Source organism: Sphaeramia orbicularis, chromosome 19 (assembly GCF_902148855.1).
Source record: "Sphaeramia orbicularis chromosome 19, fSphaOr1.1, whole genome shotgun sequence".
Lineage (NCBI taxonomy): Eukaryota > Metazoa > Chordata > Actinopteri > Kurtiformes > Apogonidae > Sphaeramia > Sphaeramia orbicularis.
This window is the reverse complement of record NC_043975.1, coordinates 14,967,224-14,983,190: the sequence shown is the minus strand read 5'-3', so window position 1 is coordinate 14,983,190 and position 15,967 is coordinate 14,967,224. Positions and strand designations below refer to the sequence as shown.

At 36.2% G+C, this 15,967-nt stretch overlaps 1 protein-coding gene across 1 annotated transcript in view; it reads right to left on the bottom strand.

Moving 5' to 3' along the window:
* The window catches only part of LOC115410805 (cGMP-dependent protein kinase 1-like), a 119,544-nt gene that overhangs the window by 88,240 nt on the left and 15,337 nt on the right, over nt 1-15,967 (bottom strand). The window contains 1 exon segment of the mRNA XM_030122624.1: nt 6,785-6,951. Within this exon segment, the coding sequence (XP_029978484.1) occupies nt 6,785-6,951 (167 nt within the window).

The window sequence follows — 15,967 nt, the reverse complement described above, 5'->3', positions numbered from 1 at the left end:
TTGAATTTGGCTATTTTTCCAGTTTTTTTTTTTTTTTTTTTTTACTGTTCCTTTACCGTCATTATTGTGCTGTATTTTGTAGTTTTACTGTGTGGTTCTGTGTATGATGTGCTAATACTGCTGCTGTACATTCATTTGCTTATTTTGTGATACATAGAGTTCTTCTTTACTTTATATTTCAGTTGTCCATTTCAGTTGTCAGACAACTGGATGAGTGTGACACAACAAATTCATCACTGTTGACAGCAGTGACCCCCAAGATACAGACTGATGTCATAATCAATAAAATCTCTGACTCATATATTTTAACCTTCTAACCTTAGACTTCTTCCTACTTCCATAATAAAATTTTACATCACATGGCTTCTCTGGAGCCAGAAGTGACCAAATTTGAGCATACGGGCAGTGCTACAGGGGCAGAAGGGGTCAAAGGTGGGATAATACTAAATGCTACCTTACTGATTCTGCAAAATGGTAAATTTAATCAAGCTTTGCAACACAGACAGTCATTTTATTGTCTGGTTAGTGTAACATATTAACTAGGACTACAGTGGATGTATTATGAAATATATTTACATTTACATTTATGCATTTGGCAGACGCTTTTTTCCAAAGCAACTTACAGGGGAAAACCAAAAATTAAAAAAATAACTATAAAATAAAATAAAATAAAATAAAATACAAGAAAATACAAGAATAGATTAAAGACATAAAGCAGCTGTACAATTAAAAACAGTGTCATACAGAAGATTAAAAAGTAAAATTATGGACTAAAAATACAAGAATAGATTTAGAAGACATAAAAACAGATGTACAATTTAAAACAGCAAAATAAAAATACCAAGTAAAACAACAGAATAACCATAATAATACATGTAAAATTGAATGTTTGAAAGTGCTAGGACAGGAGGTGCTCTCTGATGAAATAAGCAGAAGCTCCAGAAGTCAGAATCAAAGCCCTCACATGGCAGACATCACTGTTTTATTTAATAAATATATTCACTGATTACATACACTTAGGATTTTATTAACACAAGAAGCATTTAAGTGAACATATAACTATATCAGAGTTTCCAAATTTAATAATGATACTGTACCAGAATGGAAAAAATATCGACTTTTTTTTCGATTTTTTGGGAGAAGTCAAATGTATATCTACAGGAGCCAGGAATTTTTGAAGCCAACCCCAGCAGCAGTCAGCGGTATTTATTACAAATTCCATACTAGTCTAACTGAAGAACTGAGGTCCTTACCCCTTGGTTTAAATATAAAAGTACGGTAGGAAAGTTGACAGTATGGTGTACCAATGAAAACCTGGCTCTGAACATCCAAAAAAAGAAGAAAATGATCATGGATTTGCAGGTCAGGTCAACACAATTACACACCTTTCTACATAAATGGAGAGACAGCGGAGAAGGTCAGCGCCTGAAATTCCTGCGCAACAACTCTGCTGACGCACAAACACTTCAGTTATCTGGAAGGTTCAAAAGCACCTCTATCTCAAAAAAAAAAAAAACAGAAACACAGCAGGTTGCCCCAGAAGCTTCTGATGAATTTCTACCACAGTTCCATCAAAAGTGTGTGGACATACTGCCTGTCAGTTTGGTTTAACAGCAGCAAGAAGGCAGAACAAGCCCTCCAGAAAGTAATAAAGGCCACAGGGAAAATCATCGGGGCCCAGTTACCTGAAATCTCCACCATCTCCACCTCCTGCTGCCTACACCGAGCCCTCAGCATCATGAGAGAATATCTGCATCTAGTCCATCACCTGTTCCACCTCCTGCCCTCTGGGAGGAGATACGGGTCAATCAGAGAACCGAACACTTGCATGCACAACAGTGTTTTCCCTCAAGCAGTCAGACTCTTTAACACAACTCCCCAGCCCACACACCTCCAATACTCTCCACACACTACGTACAAACAGTGAGTCTGGCCACGTTTCACAACCACATAACAGAAGTGTGTCTGTGTGTACTTTGGACTCAGTGATTTTCTACTTTTACACTTATTTATTCACATTTTAGTTAATCTACTTTCACCTTTTTTAATATTACTGTATATATTATCTGCACTACACAAATAAAGAGATGCTTCACTGTTTTGTTGTTGTTGTGCCAGTAACAATAAATTTACTGGACAGCTTGACTTTTTCAGCCCTCTAACCTGAACTACCAAATATATTATACTCCCATAACCTCTGATAGAGCAGATAGCAACGTTTATGGATTAGCAGCCCTGAAGGCAAGCACAACCCAGATAACACATAAACTCTCTACTGCATCCAGGTTGTGACAACACCATTGTTAAGGTTTGAGTAAGAGTTATGTGCAAAAACAATTAAAAGTTTAGGAAAGGATCATTTTAAGGTTTGATCATAGGAACGTTACATGCCAAAAGTCATGACACTCACTTTGTTTGTTAGTTTGCATCTCAACAAATGTATTAAAACATAAATGTCTCACAATAGCAACAGATTGAGATAGTGGTAGATTAACTTGCAGCTTCAGGGCTTCAGTTCATTGTTAGAGAGGACTGTCAAGCATAAAGCATAGGATATATATTTATTGATTTCAGCAGTTCAGGAATAAACACCTCCACTACAACCTTCTGGTAAAATGACACAACACAATTTTCCATTAAAATGATCAAAATTGAGGCTACACAGTAAAATAACATGTTATGGTGTATATTTTTTTTTATACTATATCATGTCTGTGATTTTGTATTATAATAATTATAATTATCACAATATGAAAATTTTTGCCTTCAAGGGTCATTTTGTTTACATTGTCAAATAAAGCACAAAATATTACAATGTTTTGTCACTTACCTCATATACTGCATATTCTGGTGTTGGAAAATCATTTTAAGTCATTATATATTTTAATGTTCTACCTCTATTTTTGTGTTTATCATTTTCTGGCCATTAAGAGAGGATTAAATCCACAAATGTCCATCTGGTTTCCTCAGATTTCACTCCAAAAATAAGCCTTTAAAGCAACAGTGCAGGTTCTCAGCAGCACTGGGCAACAATTATGCGTATATATTTCCTCTCAGCATCTTTTAATTTAAGAGGTCTGAGAAGATGTGAAACTTCTGCATCTATACCTTATCTGTTATTTATGTTGAAAATCTATCACGTGAGGCCATGATTTTATCTGATCACAGGTGCTTTCAGACAGGCAGGAGGTTAAATACAGGACTGATAACTGTAATTACTGATTGATAAACAGATTTTTTTTAAAAATTTTTATGAGCAACCTGGACATGATTTTGCACTTGTATGGAAACGTGAACTTTTCCATAGCAACATGAAACAAGGTCAGAATATTTCCATGATCAGAGTATTTATACAATGGGTTTACCTACCGGTGCCCTCGATGCCGTGCCCCCCCTGTTTGAACACAACATGTTGAAAAAATTGCTGGCGTTCTTACCAGGCATTACTAAACTATCCATTCACATATAGTACTTATAGAAAATTTATGCAGCCCAAGGCTCACCTATCTCTTGTATTGGGGGGTGGGGGGTGGGGGGGGACTATACAGTAAAAGGAGTTAAACCTAAACTAGACGCAAGTCTAATCATGAAGAGACACTGTCTATTCAAGCAGCATTTGGGTCTGCAGAAAAACAAAGGGGCAGCAACAGAAGGTTGGTAATGTTTTATTGTACAGTGGGAACTACCGTATATAACTGCATGGACTGAATAACAAACATCTTTGAACACAGCCAGTGACTTAGTGAATCACACAAAGTTGTCAAACATAGGTCTATACCTCTACTGTATCCTGTTGTTTCTAATTTTACACTACTTGAAAAGCAATGGAATTCAATGCTATAGCTGAGGACAATCTTATTAAAACCAACTCTGCACTTAAGTTCCAAAAGTGGTCACATTAGTGTGGTTAAACTGTATTCAGGTTATTGGTGAATAAGTATATTAAAAAAAAAAAAAAAAAAAACAGTTTGATGTGATTTGAAGCATTTATAATGTTAATTTTGCTTCACCCCCTTGAACCCCCACCTGGGCTCTGACCCTGGACCCTAACATTCTTGTGCATCCTCCCCTTCAATTTTTTCCAGATCTACCACTGTTATATCATCTGTATTCTTTTATTTGGACTAAGATGAGAGAACTGCAGAAAGACGGAGTATTTTGGCTCCTGTAGCTTTAATTGTGAATGAAAAAAGTAATATACATAGATACAGTCATGGAAAAAATTATTAGACCATCAAAACTCATCAAAAACAATGGTTATGCAATCAAGTACTAACTCCTGTGTATATCATGTGACTAAAACAGACAGAAAAAACATGGAATGCCTAAAAGGACTGTTTTTGGCAGTACAATGCCATAGAAATTGGTGGAAGAACTGAAGTGATTTTGGTTATTACCAAGAAAACCATGAAAAATGGATAGATATCAGCTCTTAAATGAAACTCTTATGAGCAGAACATGAGTGGTATGGAATACACAACAAAATAAAACACATGGTATTGGTAAAAAAAACACTTAAAGAACACTACCTAAGAAGAAAACTCAGTAATTTACAAGTACTCTCTGGGCGTATATGCAGTACACAAGCATTCTGTTTGTTAGAGATGTTATTTTCTTGTTTCGAATGTGATATTCAATAGGAGCTTGTCCTTGTGTCCATTGTCTTTGGTGTCTGTGCTGTATTTACTGTATTGATGTGCATGGTGTATTGTGTTAGCATAAGGTGATGGAAGTGAATCCAGTATTGTTACCATGCAAACTGAACAATCCCAAGGAGAATAGCTGCTGCTGTGGGGATGTACATAAATAAAACAAACCTAATCCCAGCCATATGGAGACTTTTAAAAGAAATAATCCTCCTCAATCATCACTTTAGTCTCATTAAACGTCTGCAGTGGTGTTTGTAATTGCAGACATTCTATTGTTTTCCTGTGTTCAGACTATTCCTATGTATCAAACTTTTAGTAGCGAGTGTGTACCTTCACATATAATGCTTTAGATTCACACTCACGGGTAGAATACTATAAAACCATGGTGACTCCAGGCACAGCCTTCTCCTCTTTCTGATTCCTGTGCTGCAAATCCATCCAAGACACAAAATCAGTGCAAAGCAAACATGGAAATACAGAAACATCTCCACTTGTCTAACACAAGACCTGTCAATCACAGCAGACGTGAGGCTTGTGCATCATTTACAACCCTCTCATGAGGTTATATGAAGGTTTGGGTGTAATTATTTGTGCTTTCGAACATACCTACAGTGGTAAATAATGTTTTATTCCACTATTTTGCTGTTACTACTCTCACTCTACTTCTAATTTGTCAGCTTTTCTTTCCCACTTGTTCGTTGAGGGGAGAAGAGGGAGGAACGGATAAGAAATGTTGCCTTGAAAATGTTTGCGTTTGAGTGGAAATAGAAGATGAGTCCACAAGTCCAGAGGTTTGTTATTCCGCGCTCTACCCCGACCTCATCCGACTCCTCATATTGACTCTGTCCCTACATAATCACGTCACCAGTCACGTTGCTCCATCTGGTCACTTTAACATAACAAAAAGATGATTTAAGGAAGACGTGACTATGGCTCGCAAACCATCGTTTAACCTACAAACGTATTTGCAACAGGAGGGCAGGCTCATTAAAGAGGAAGGCTGACATTTAGAATGATCAGTAAAGACTGCCCTTCGTAATCCACTGCTTCTGTTTGACACTGAGCAGCACTGAAACAGAAAACCAGGGCTTTCTTCTTGCTACATTCGTGCTTCTGTTTGCTTTCTACCCACAGATTTATGGACAGACAAGACTGGATTACTCTGAGACTGAAGAAAACTTAAAAACATCAAGATTTTCAGGCGGCTTCTCCTGTCAAGAGGAGCTTTCTTCTCTATTTTTAACTATTACTTAGCAACATTTACCAAAAAAATTTGCATCAGACATAGACATCATCTCAAAGTTAGCCTTAAACAGAATCTATAATTATGTGCATGGTGCTTGTGTGTTCAGATTTGACAGTTATGACTGAAAGTTGCATAAACTTGTTTTGATCATAATACATGGTCTGCATTTGGTGGCTTACTGTCTGTATAAATTTGAATATTTCTGTGTCATTTACAGGCTTTCTGTTATTATTATTTCCTGTTAGTGTCATAGTTCATCGGTTCAGCCACCACTTTATCTACAGGGTGGGGAAGCAAAATTTACAATGAACATTTAGTTGTTTTTTCTCAGCAGGCACTACGTCAATTGTTTTGAAACCAAACATATATTGATGTCATAATCATACCTAACACTATTATCCATACCTTTTCAGAAACTTTTGCCCATATGAGTAATCAGGAAAGCAAACGTCAAAGAGTGTGTGATTTGCTGAATGCACTCGTCACACCAAAGGAGATTTCAAAAATAGTTGGAGTGTCCATAAAGACTGTTTATAATGTAAAGAAGAGAATGACTATGAGCAAAACTATTACGAGAAAGTCTGGAAGATACTGTTAAAGAAGAATGGGAGAAGTTGTCACTATTCCGAATATTTGAGGAACACTTGCGCAAGTTTCAGGAAGCGTGTGAAGGCAGTTATTGAGAAAGAAGGAGGACACATAGAATAAAAACATTTTCTATTATGTCAATTTTCTTGTGGCAAATAAATTCTCATGACTTTCAATAAACTAATTGGTCATACACTGTCTTTCAATCCCTGCCTCAAAATATTGTAAATTTTGCTTCCCCACCCTGTATAAGTTCTAAACATTCAGACACATTACCACATCACGTGACCCGTCCCCTCACCTTCCATCACAAAGACCAGGGAGCCGACGTCCCCTTCTTTGATGATGCAAGCGTCTTTCCCATAATCCACCGGATACATGCAGTCAACGATCTCCTGGATCTGAGAGAGCTCCAGGTTCTTCATGAAGTCATTGTCCAGTATGGCATCCTTTATCAGCTCCTTCGACCTGCAGGAGGACAGAAGGGTCATGGTTATGGTTTGGTTAGGTTCAGGAACAGGTCATGAATGGGGTTAAAATAAGAAGTTTGGGAAAGTTAGAACATTAAGTATGTGGTTATGAACAACTGTGTGTGAAGGCGGAAACAGCTGTTAACAGGGTTCCTACACATTTGAAATGTCAAAATTCCATATATTTTCCAGACCTTAATTTCAAAATGTCTTGGTAAAAAAAATTCCAACCAACCAACCAGTCTTTATATTTGGGATTTATGAGCCAATCATCAGAGAATTTACATCTACCCATTATGAGTTCTGCCAGCGATCATACAAGGCATGTTGAATAGCTAGACATCACCTATCTGTCGAAGTAGCAGTGAAACTTGACGACACCTGGGCTGGGCATTCAACTTGTCAATCTGCCCAAATGTTTTCTGGGACGCGTAGCCTACTGTATGTATTCTCACAAACATTTTAGTTGCACTAGGAAGTGCCTTAAAAAAACAGAAAAAAATAGGTCCATCCTTTTTTTTAGATATTCATAATTTTATGTTTTAGAAAATAGAACAGTAGTAACAGTCTTGTTTCTTTCTTTCCATAGTTTCTTTAATTTCTTTCCATTTTCCATATTTTCTTTAATTTCATTCCATTTTCCATACTTTTCCAGACCTGAAAACAGATAAAATCAAATTCCATACTTTTCCATACTTTCCATACTTGTGTAGGAACCTTGTGTTAAAACCCAGTCACCCATCAAACTTTAACCCACACCACGTTTTTCCTCTATCACTTAAATGGTCTTTAGCAGATTTTCCAAAAATGTATTGATATTTACAGTGACTGAATACAAACCTGGTTATAAACTATGACAGTATCCACTGACATTTTGGCCATCACCAGAAGTGACCATATTTACAGAGAGTCCATGTGAGTCCTGACTGACCATTTCCACTTTGCATCATACTTTCAGAAAATATTGTTATTAGTCCTTGTCAATGCCATACAACATTTCACCCTTATATCAGCATTAGTTTTTTAGGTGTTGGAGTTTGAAAATGGGTTCTGACACTGATTTTACTGTAAAAAATTACTGGTATTCCATGTCAAGAGAAGCCAGTTGAGGTGGTTTGGGCATCTAGTGAGGAGACCTCCTGGACACCTCACAGATGGCCTGGGAACACCTAGGGAGTTTCCCAGAAGAGCTGGTGGAAGTGGCTGGGGAGAGGACTGTCTGGGCTTCTATGCTGAGGTTGTTGCCCCCGCATAAGCTGCCCCAAATAAGCAGATGAAGACGGTACGGTACGGTATTACTGGTACAGAAAAAGTTCAGAAGTTCAATAATTCACTACTTTTTTCTATTCCTGACAGATGCAGGACATTTTTAGGAGATGTCCCACAGTACAAGATGCCTTTTACTCTGTAAGAAAAGGCTGACACTTATATGGTGGTTACTATGGTGACCTCAAAAATGGAAAAGAGCCAGTGTTTAGTCTGTCCAGTCTTATATTTTTAGTGAAGAGGATATCAACTCTGGTCCAAACTCACAAAAAGTAGAAATCTGTTATGAGCTACTGGAGAAACACACACAAAAAAGGAATGCACAGTGATTACTTTCAGGTGATTATACTTATAAAATCATAATTATGAATATTACATTTCATTTCTGTAATTGGATCCCTCTAAATCAGGGGTGCCAAACATATGACCCACAGGTCAAAACCAGCCTAACATAGGGTCCAGTCTAGCCCATGGGATGAGTTTGTAAAATGAAGATATTTAAAATCAATTCGTTTTAGTTCAGGGGCCACATACAGCTCAATTTGATCTTAATAATGACCATAATGACCTATAAGTAATGAAAACTCCAAATTTGCTTCTTGGTTTAATGTGAAAATTAAAGTTCATTCATTCATTTTCTGAACTTGTTTTATCCTCACTAAGGTCACAGGGGTCACTGGAGCCTTTCCCAGCTACTAAAGTTAGTTATATTATGAAAATATTTACATTTACAAACTATGCTTTCACAATAAAATGTGAATAACCTGAGTAAATATGAACCTGAACTGTCTTACGAAAAGTTATGTGCATTTGTAGATCCACTGCGATCTGTAAGTTGTGTTAATAAGGTGAGACACAATATTGTTGAAATTGCATTGCAGTTATTTTTCTAAATAAATTTCAAGTTGTACAAGTTTGTTCAGCTTATTCACATTTTCATAATGTAATTATCCTTTTATCACACTAAAATAAAAAGAAAAATATGGATTATTATTTATAGGTTATTATGTCTATTATTTTACTGATCTGACTGACCCACTTGAGATCAAACTGTGGCCCCTGAACTAAAATGAGTTTGACACCCCTGCTCTAAATGTTACACACTGGACCTTTAATATGTTATATAACAGAAATAAAATTCCAAAACAGACCGAGATAAACAGATAAGGAAAACCATCCTCACAAAGACAGAGAGGCTGTATGTACATGTGCTGTTAATGATATCACTCCCAACTGAGCTGTAAATAAACTCCTCCTGCTCACAAACCGATTGATTTTCCTTTTCAGTTATTTTTATATTCATCTGACGGTGTGTGTGAGAGGCGTTTACATCAATGATAGCAGACGGTTTGATGAAGAACTTTAACATCCACTGCAGCTTAATGTCACACAGACGGCCCTCAGTCTGATCAGCAGCCGCAAGCTGATCACACATCAGCTGTTTCTGTCTCCTCCGTTTTGAATTATTGATCGGTTTGAGTTTGCTTCTGTTGTCATCTCCTCAAATCCTGTAAAGCAGTAAGACTTTCAGGGTAGCAGGCTCCCATGCTTCCAGTGTTTGTGCTAAGCTAGGCTAAAAAAAAACACACTATTGTTATTAGTAATAGACAATATTCTAGATAAAGTTGGATAATCCATATTGGGATTGATTATTTATTCAGTCATGTTATTAAAGGCACACAGGTCGCTGCATCTGCACAAGGTTTGTAGCCTTTTTACAATGATTCTATATTCAATATTTGTGCATGTAATTGTACGTAACATTTCACTGTAGTTTAAACATAAGCTAATCCATCTCATGTGATGGATATTTCTACATATCACATACATATGAGTAAGAATTAGACTGATGTAACAGTACTAATAAAGCCAATGTGTTTTGAAGGTTTATATTATATCACATTAACATACATAATACATAATATATTTAACTCCTGTGTATCCCTCAACCAAAATGTACATGTACTGTTATTAAATAATCATCAATATCTGCTTCTTTTTTTCTGTGTTAATGTCTAAAGCCAAAAAAAAAAAAAAAAAAAAAAAAAGCTACTCCAACCAGGAACTGAATCCACCATATCTTCCACGTTGCAGTCCAATACATTACCGAGTGAGTTAAATGTCCACTATGTCACAGTCTGACCTATTCACTATCTGATTGCTTTGGTACTTTTCGGGCTGTAAGTTACCAGTCTAGACATGATGTAACGAGGGCGCTGATTGGCTCTGTGGTAATAGGCAAACCAATATTTTGTGCCACAGTACTGTGTCAGTAGCCACTTAAAATAAAAAAACCTGGTTCCAATGTAAGTCAATGAGGCATTTTTTTGCCACGAGGCTCCAGCACTGTACAAAAACTACTAATACAATGAAATCAGTGTTGTTATTCATTGATATGTCTGATATAAAACAATGCCACATCCCTCCACCATCTATTATATGGAAAATATCTCTCATTTTGTCTTGAGTTTTTAATAAAACAAGTGTCATCACATATTTAAATTGGCATTTAAGGGGTTAAAATCCTGAAAATTGTTGAATATTTTGTAGTTTTGAGTAGAGCTGAACTGGTTTAACCCTTTCATGCATATTGGTCACTACAGTGGACAGCTACTCAGAGATGTGCTCTTATATCCTCCTGAGACCCAGCAATGCATCTTTGTCTTCTGTAGTGGACTAGAGTTTCACAGCTTTACTTAAAAAAATACATACATTTCCACTGAAAAGGGCATTGTTTAAATTTTTTCAAAAAGTATCTGAAAAAACTGTTTCATCATGTTTTCTCCAATTAAGGCAAGTATTTAATGTAAAATGGCGAAAATGTTTACTTACTGGGTCTCAGGAAGATATATTCATGGCTTTTGTTGTTTTAGTTCCATATCAGCCAACACAGTGGGCGCTTATGCATCATCTCTGCAATTCGTGTCATTACTGTAACTTTGCTGTTCTTGATAAACCTGATCTGCACTAACATGTTTGAGTGTAAATCAGTTGCTTGTTATTGTTATTAAACTGTAATTAAGTTTTTTTTTTTTTATATATAAACAAAAGTTTTGTTTTTGTTTTTTTTTTTTTTGCATATTATTTCCATGAAGTGAGTAATGACTAATACTAGAGTATGTTAAAATGTGGGGAAAAAAAGATTAGCAGCATTAGAAATGTTTTTATTACATAGTTTTCATTCAATATATCAGTAAATGAATTGTTTTTGCTTCAGATATTAAACACATTGTGTCCAGCTGAGTGGATATTTTTGCAACTCCATGGAAAAATAGGTTCATAAGAAAATTTTCAATCACATAGTTTTCTTCATGACTAAAGAAAAAAATATATTGATATGTGATGAGTTTAAAACAGTGCTTTCATGCGTGCACATTGCATGTCTATATCTTACAACAGACCTGTAAAAGTAATATTAGATTACAATGAATGTAAAAAAAAAAAAAAAAAGAAAGATTATTGCAGAAATCCATGCCATATGCTGGAACACAGACATAATGATCACCAAATCAAAAAAGAAAAATTAAAAAATGTACAAAATGGCTTGAGGGGTCCCTGAGTCTTAAAACCATTAAACCAGATGACACCAGATTACTTTGGCAGCAAAAATGAGCAACAACGCAATTCAGTAAAATTGCCAAAGGGAGTGCCCAGTTTTTGCAGGTGATCTACCACCAACACACAAAATTCTGAACACAGACACAAGCAGCTCACACTCTGCCAAGACCTGTGTAAATGAAAGCAGAGCCAGAATGCACATAGACACACCTGTTGAATGTGCAGGGAGTCTACAACAAAGCAGGGCTTACCACAGTAATGGCACAAACACAAATGGGGGTTTTATGCATGTGTTTTTCTGTGGAAACAGTAGCACAGACAAAAGAGAGAGAGAGCAGAGGGAGGGGTTTTCTGTGGTAGAACTAGAGGAGTTAGATGAAAAAAAAATAGTGGCTGACATGTTTTTATATCACAATGTCCAACCCTTATTGCAAGTGAGGTAAGTACAGGAGGGGAGATGCATTCCACAGAGGAAATTAAAGAAGATGACACAGCACATAACACAAAGGAGACGCATGGAAAAGGGATTTGTGGATGCTACAGCACTGGCTTTCACTATTCACTCTGTGGTCAAATCTGAGTGGTCGATACAGAGGAAACACTGCAAGGAAACTAAGCTTGAAAATTAATAGATTAATAGATTAAAACAGACTGAGCTGAAGTGGTCCTGTCACAAAACCTTACAACTTATTGTGAAAGTTAAACCTTGGCTTGTTTTCTTATTGAGCCTTCTGGGGATTACTATCATTATGTCAGGGGTTCTTTCCAGTAATGATCTCAGGATCTGGGACAAAGTAGGTGAACATGTGGGCTGTTTTGTAGTCCATCTGTTCTGATAAGGCCTTCTGCTGTTGTTCAAATAAATGAACATGAGTGGAGAATTCCTGTCTTCTTCCACCTGCTCTCAGTTCATGAACAACTATCACACTTATGTAAGCCGCAAAGGGGTTAATTTGGCCTTTATGGTGCAATTAGCAGTAAACTGACAGCCACAAATCTGTGAATTTAACCTGTTCAATCTGTGATTTCAAGGTGGCTTTCATCCAAAGTACTGTTATTTTTTTTATTTGATTTTTTTTTTTAGATTTGCTGCATTTACTCTGAAACTGTACTTTTTATAATGATTCTGACACTTCAACATCAATCTCACAGATGTTATCTTTCTTTCTCTCTTTCTTTCTCTCTTTCTTTCTCATGAAATGTACTCTATTTTGGGAATTTCATTTTCAGCTAGTAGGCTGAGAAATGGGTTTAGGGCTGAACAGGTTAAATACTCTCCTATCCAGAATCTGTGCTCTAAAAGAGAAACTGCTATAAATGCACGTATAATTACACTGCACCTCTTCACAACATCTCAACAGCAGTACTTAGGATGCCAAATGAGGGTTTGCCATGGCATAAAACAATAGTAAATCTGTCCTTAAATGTATTAGTTTACGAGAAAACTGTGTAATATAGTTAGATGGAAATTAAAATGCACAATACTTCATACAAATAAATAATATAAATGAACATAGAGCAAATAAATAAGCCTGCATTTGTGTATATACCTAAAAAACTGTATTGTTTCTTTCATTTCATTTCTAAAAATGAAAAATGAAAAAAGTCAAAATTGAAATTATATAAATAGGGTTGTCAAAAATTAACGCATTAACATGAATTAATCCATCATCATGATTAATCTGATTAAAAATTTTAATGCAATTAACCCATCTGCAGCGCAGCATGACTCTGAACATCTCTGCCAACACATTTTGGGCAGTTTGTCCAAGTAGAGTTAGTGCCGTGCATATGCAAATAGGCTGTTGATCTGGTAGTGACAGGCAGCCGAACCAAACCATAAAGATGGAAGATGCTAAACAGTACGTTGTCCCTCTGGATGGAAATATGAGTACAAAAAAACAAAACAAAAAACAAGACGGAACAGTCGACCGACATAAAAGTGTTATGCACACTCTGCAGAAGGAGTTTTCTTTTCACTGAAGCACTTCCAGCTTAAAATACCACATAAACGTGAAGCATACATTAGTCGGGGATTCTACTCGCACTTCGGCTAATGTGTCACCCAGCTTGTGACAAACATGTTAAGTGCATATATATTACCTTCTTTCTTGAGTCTGTTTGCTCATGCAAAATGAAACACAATTAATATAGATTAAAAATGAATTATATTCAATCGTGATTAATTGAAATTAATCCACAGCAACCCTGTGATTAATGTGATCAAAAATGTTAATCGTTTGACAGCACTAGATATAAATAAAACAAGAAACCTCTGTCACTTTTTTGTGTTTGCGTTTTTGGAACTAAATCTCTTCTAGCTCACATTAAAAAACTCATATCTGGGACTCTAAACTGCTCCAGTTTCTCATTTTCTCTGTGTAATAATTCCTTATTTGTGAGCGGCATAAAATGTCCAATATCTGCAGGATGTTTGTTTTCTCCCCATCATTTCTGAGGAGGAGCAGATCCATCCTCTTTGGATACACGAGGAGCAGCTGAGCCGAAGTCGGAGCTGGATGAGTCAGAGAGGAGGATACTGCAGCAGAGCCAAAGGTTTCTTTCCTCTCAACCTGATGAAACTCATCCCAATTCTACCCGAATGGAAAAAATAAAAAAACAACACTTTCAACTGTTGACTGGCTCAGAGCTGCAGCTTCTCTTGTGTTTAACCAGGAAGTATTGCAGGGTTCACCGTAATCTGAAAACACAATCATCTTCTAAATTTTGGTTACTCTCAGCGAAATATGTGAGTAATGAAATAATTCATCACAGAGTCTCAAATCAGATATGGGATGTGTCCAAGAAAGTGACTTTTCCTAACCACTAGTCCTTAGCACATACTAAAAGTGGTGGATTTTTGTAAGCATTTTTTCTCTTACCTTTACCGGAGGTTTATCATTTTAACTTATCACCAAATGTTTCTGTTATGTTGTATGCCAAATATACCTTTCAGCTGTTGATATACAGTCATAATGTCCTAATAATGAGACTTTATTTTTATGCTAAATTTTTCAATAAAATATATGAAGTGTTAACCATATTAATTGCTATAATGTACATTATATATCATATGTTACTATCACTTCAAATTCCAAATTACACATCCATGGAAATGACAGTAACAAAATGTTATACATGTACATATTGACATATGAAATCTTTATTTTTTATGTTTGATTTTTTAACAAAATATAATCATTTTTAACAATGCCATGGCCATTAACTTAATCACACAGGAAGTGGTCGCACTCATGGAAGCTGAAAAAAAAAAAAAAAACAAAAAAAAAAACAGCAACAAAAAAACATTTTATGACTGTATATTGATGACCGAAAGGTATATGTGGCATACTACGTAACAGAAACATTTGGTGATCAGTTAAAATGATAAATCTCAAGTAAAGGTAAGAGAAAAAATGTTCACAAAAACCCACGACTTTTAGTATGTGCCCTAGTCCTTGACCTTAGTAGAAAAAGTCATGAGGTTAAAATTCATGGACTTAGGAAAAGACATTGTGGTGCTGAAAGAATATGACTGCTCTGAATCAACCGTAGTGAAATTACAATGTCCTGAAGATAGACCACAAAAATACATCCTGGATACTTCCACTGATGCATTCTTATGAATGCAGGATATAAATATAGACGGCACTGCAAAAATGTGACTTCACTGTCAAGGTTGGAGCAGAAACAGGCCTAAATAAAGACATAATATGCATGAATAGTCACACTCATCCTCCTGTCCACTCATATCTGTCAATATGGATCCTGAATGAGCATGATGCATCAGAATAGTAAGTAGTGCAAAGTGTGCCAAATCGACTGAAAACCCTCTTGGAAACAAACAAAACACAGAAAAAAGGAGGGTGGGAAGATGGATGGATGGATGGATGGATGGATGGATGGATGGATGGATGGATGGATGGATAGATGGATAGATGGATAGATGGATAGATAGATTATCTCAAGTTTTATGCTTTTAATTGTGTTCTTTATTGTTGTTTTAATTGTGTCGTACACTTTAACCAATGCCCTTTGAACTCTGTCTATCACAGATATAAAGTATGGTACAAATAAAATGCAGGATTATTACTATTATAATGGTTTTACACTGGGTCTGTTGGTTTACTGATGAGACTTTCCTCACCGTGGAGCGGTAGAGGAGCCTGTGGAGCTCTCGTTTCTGGTGT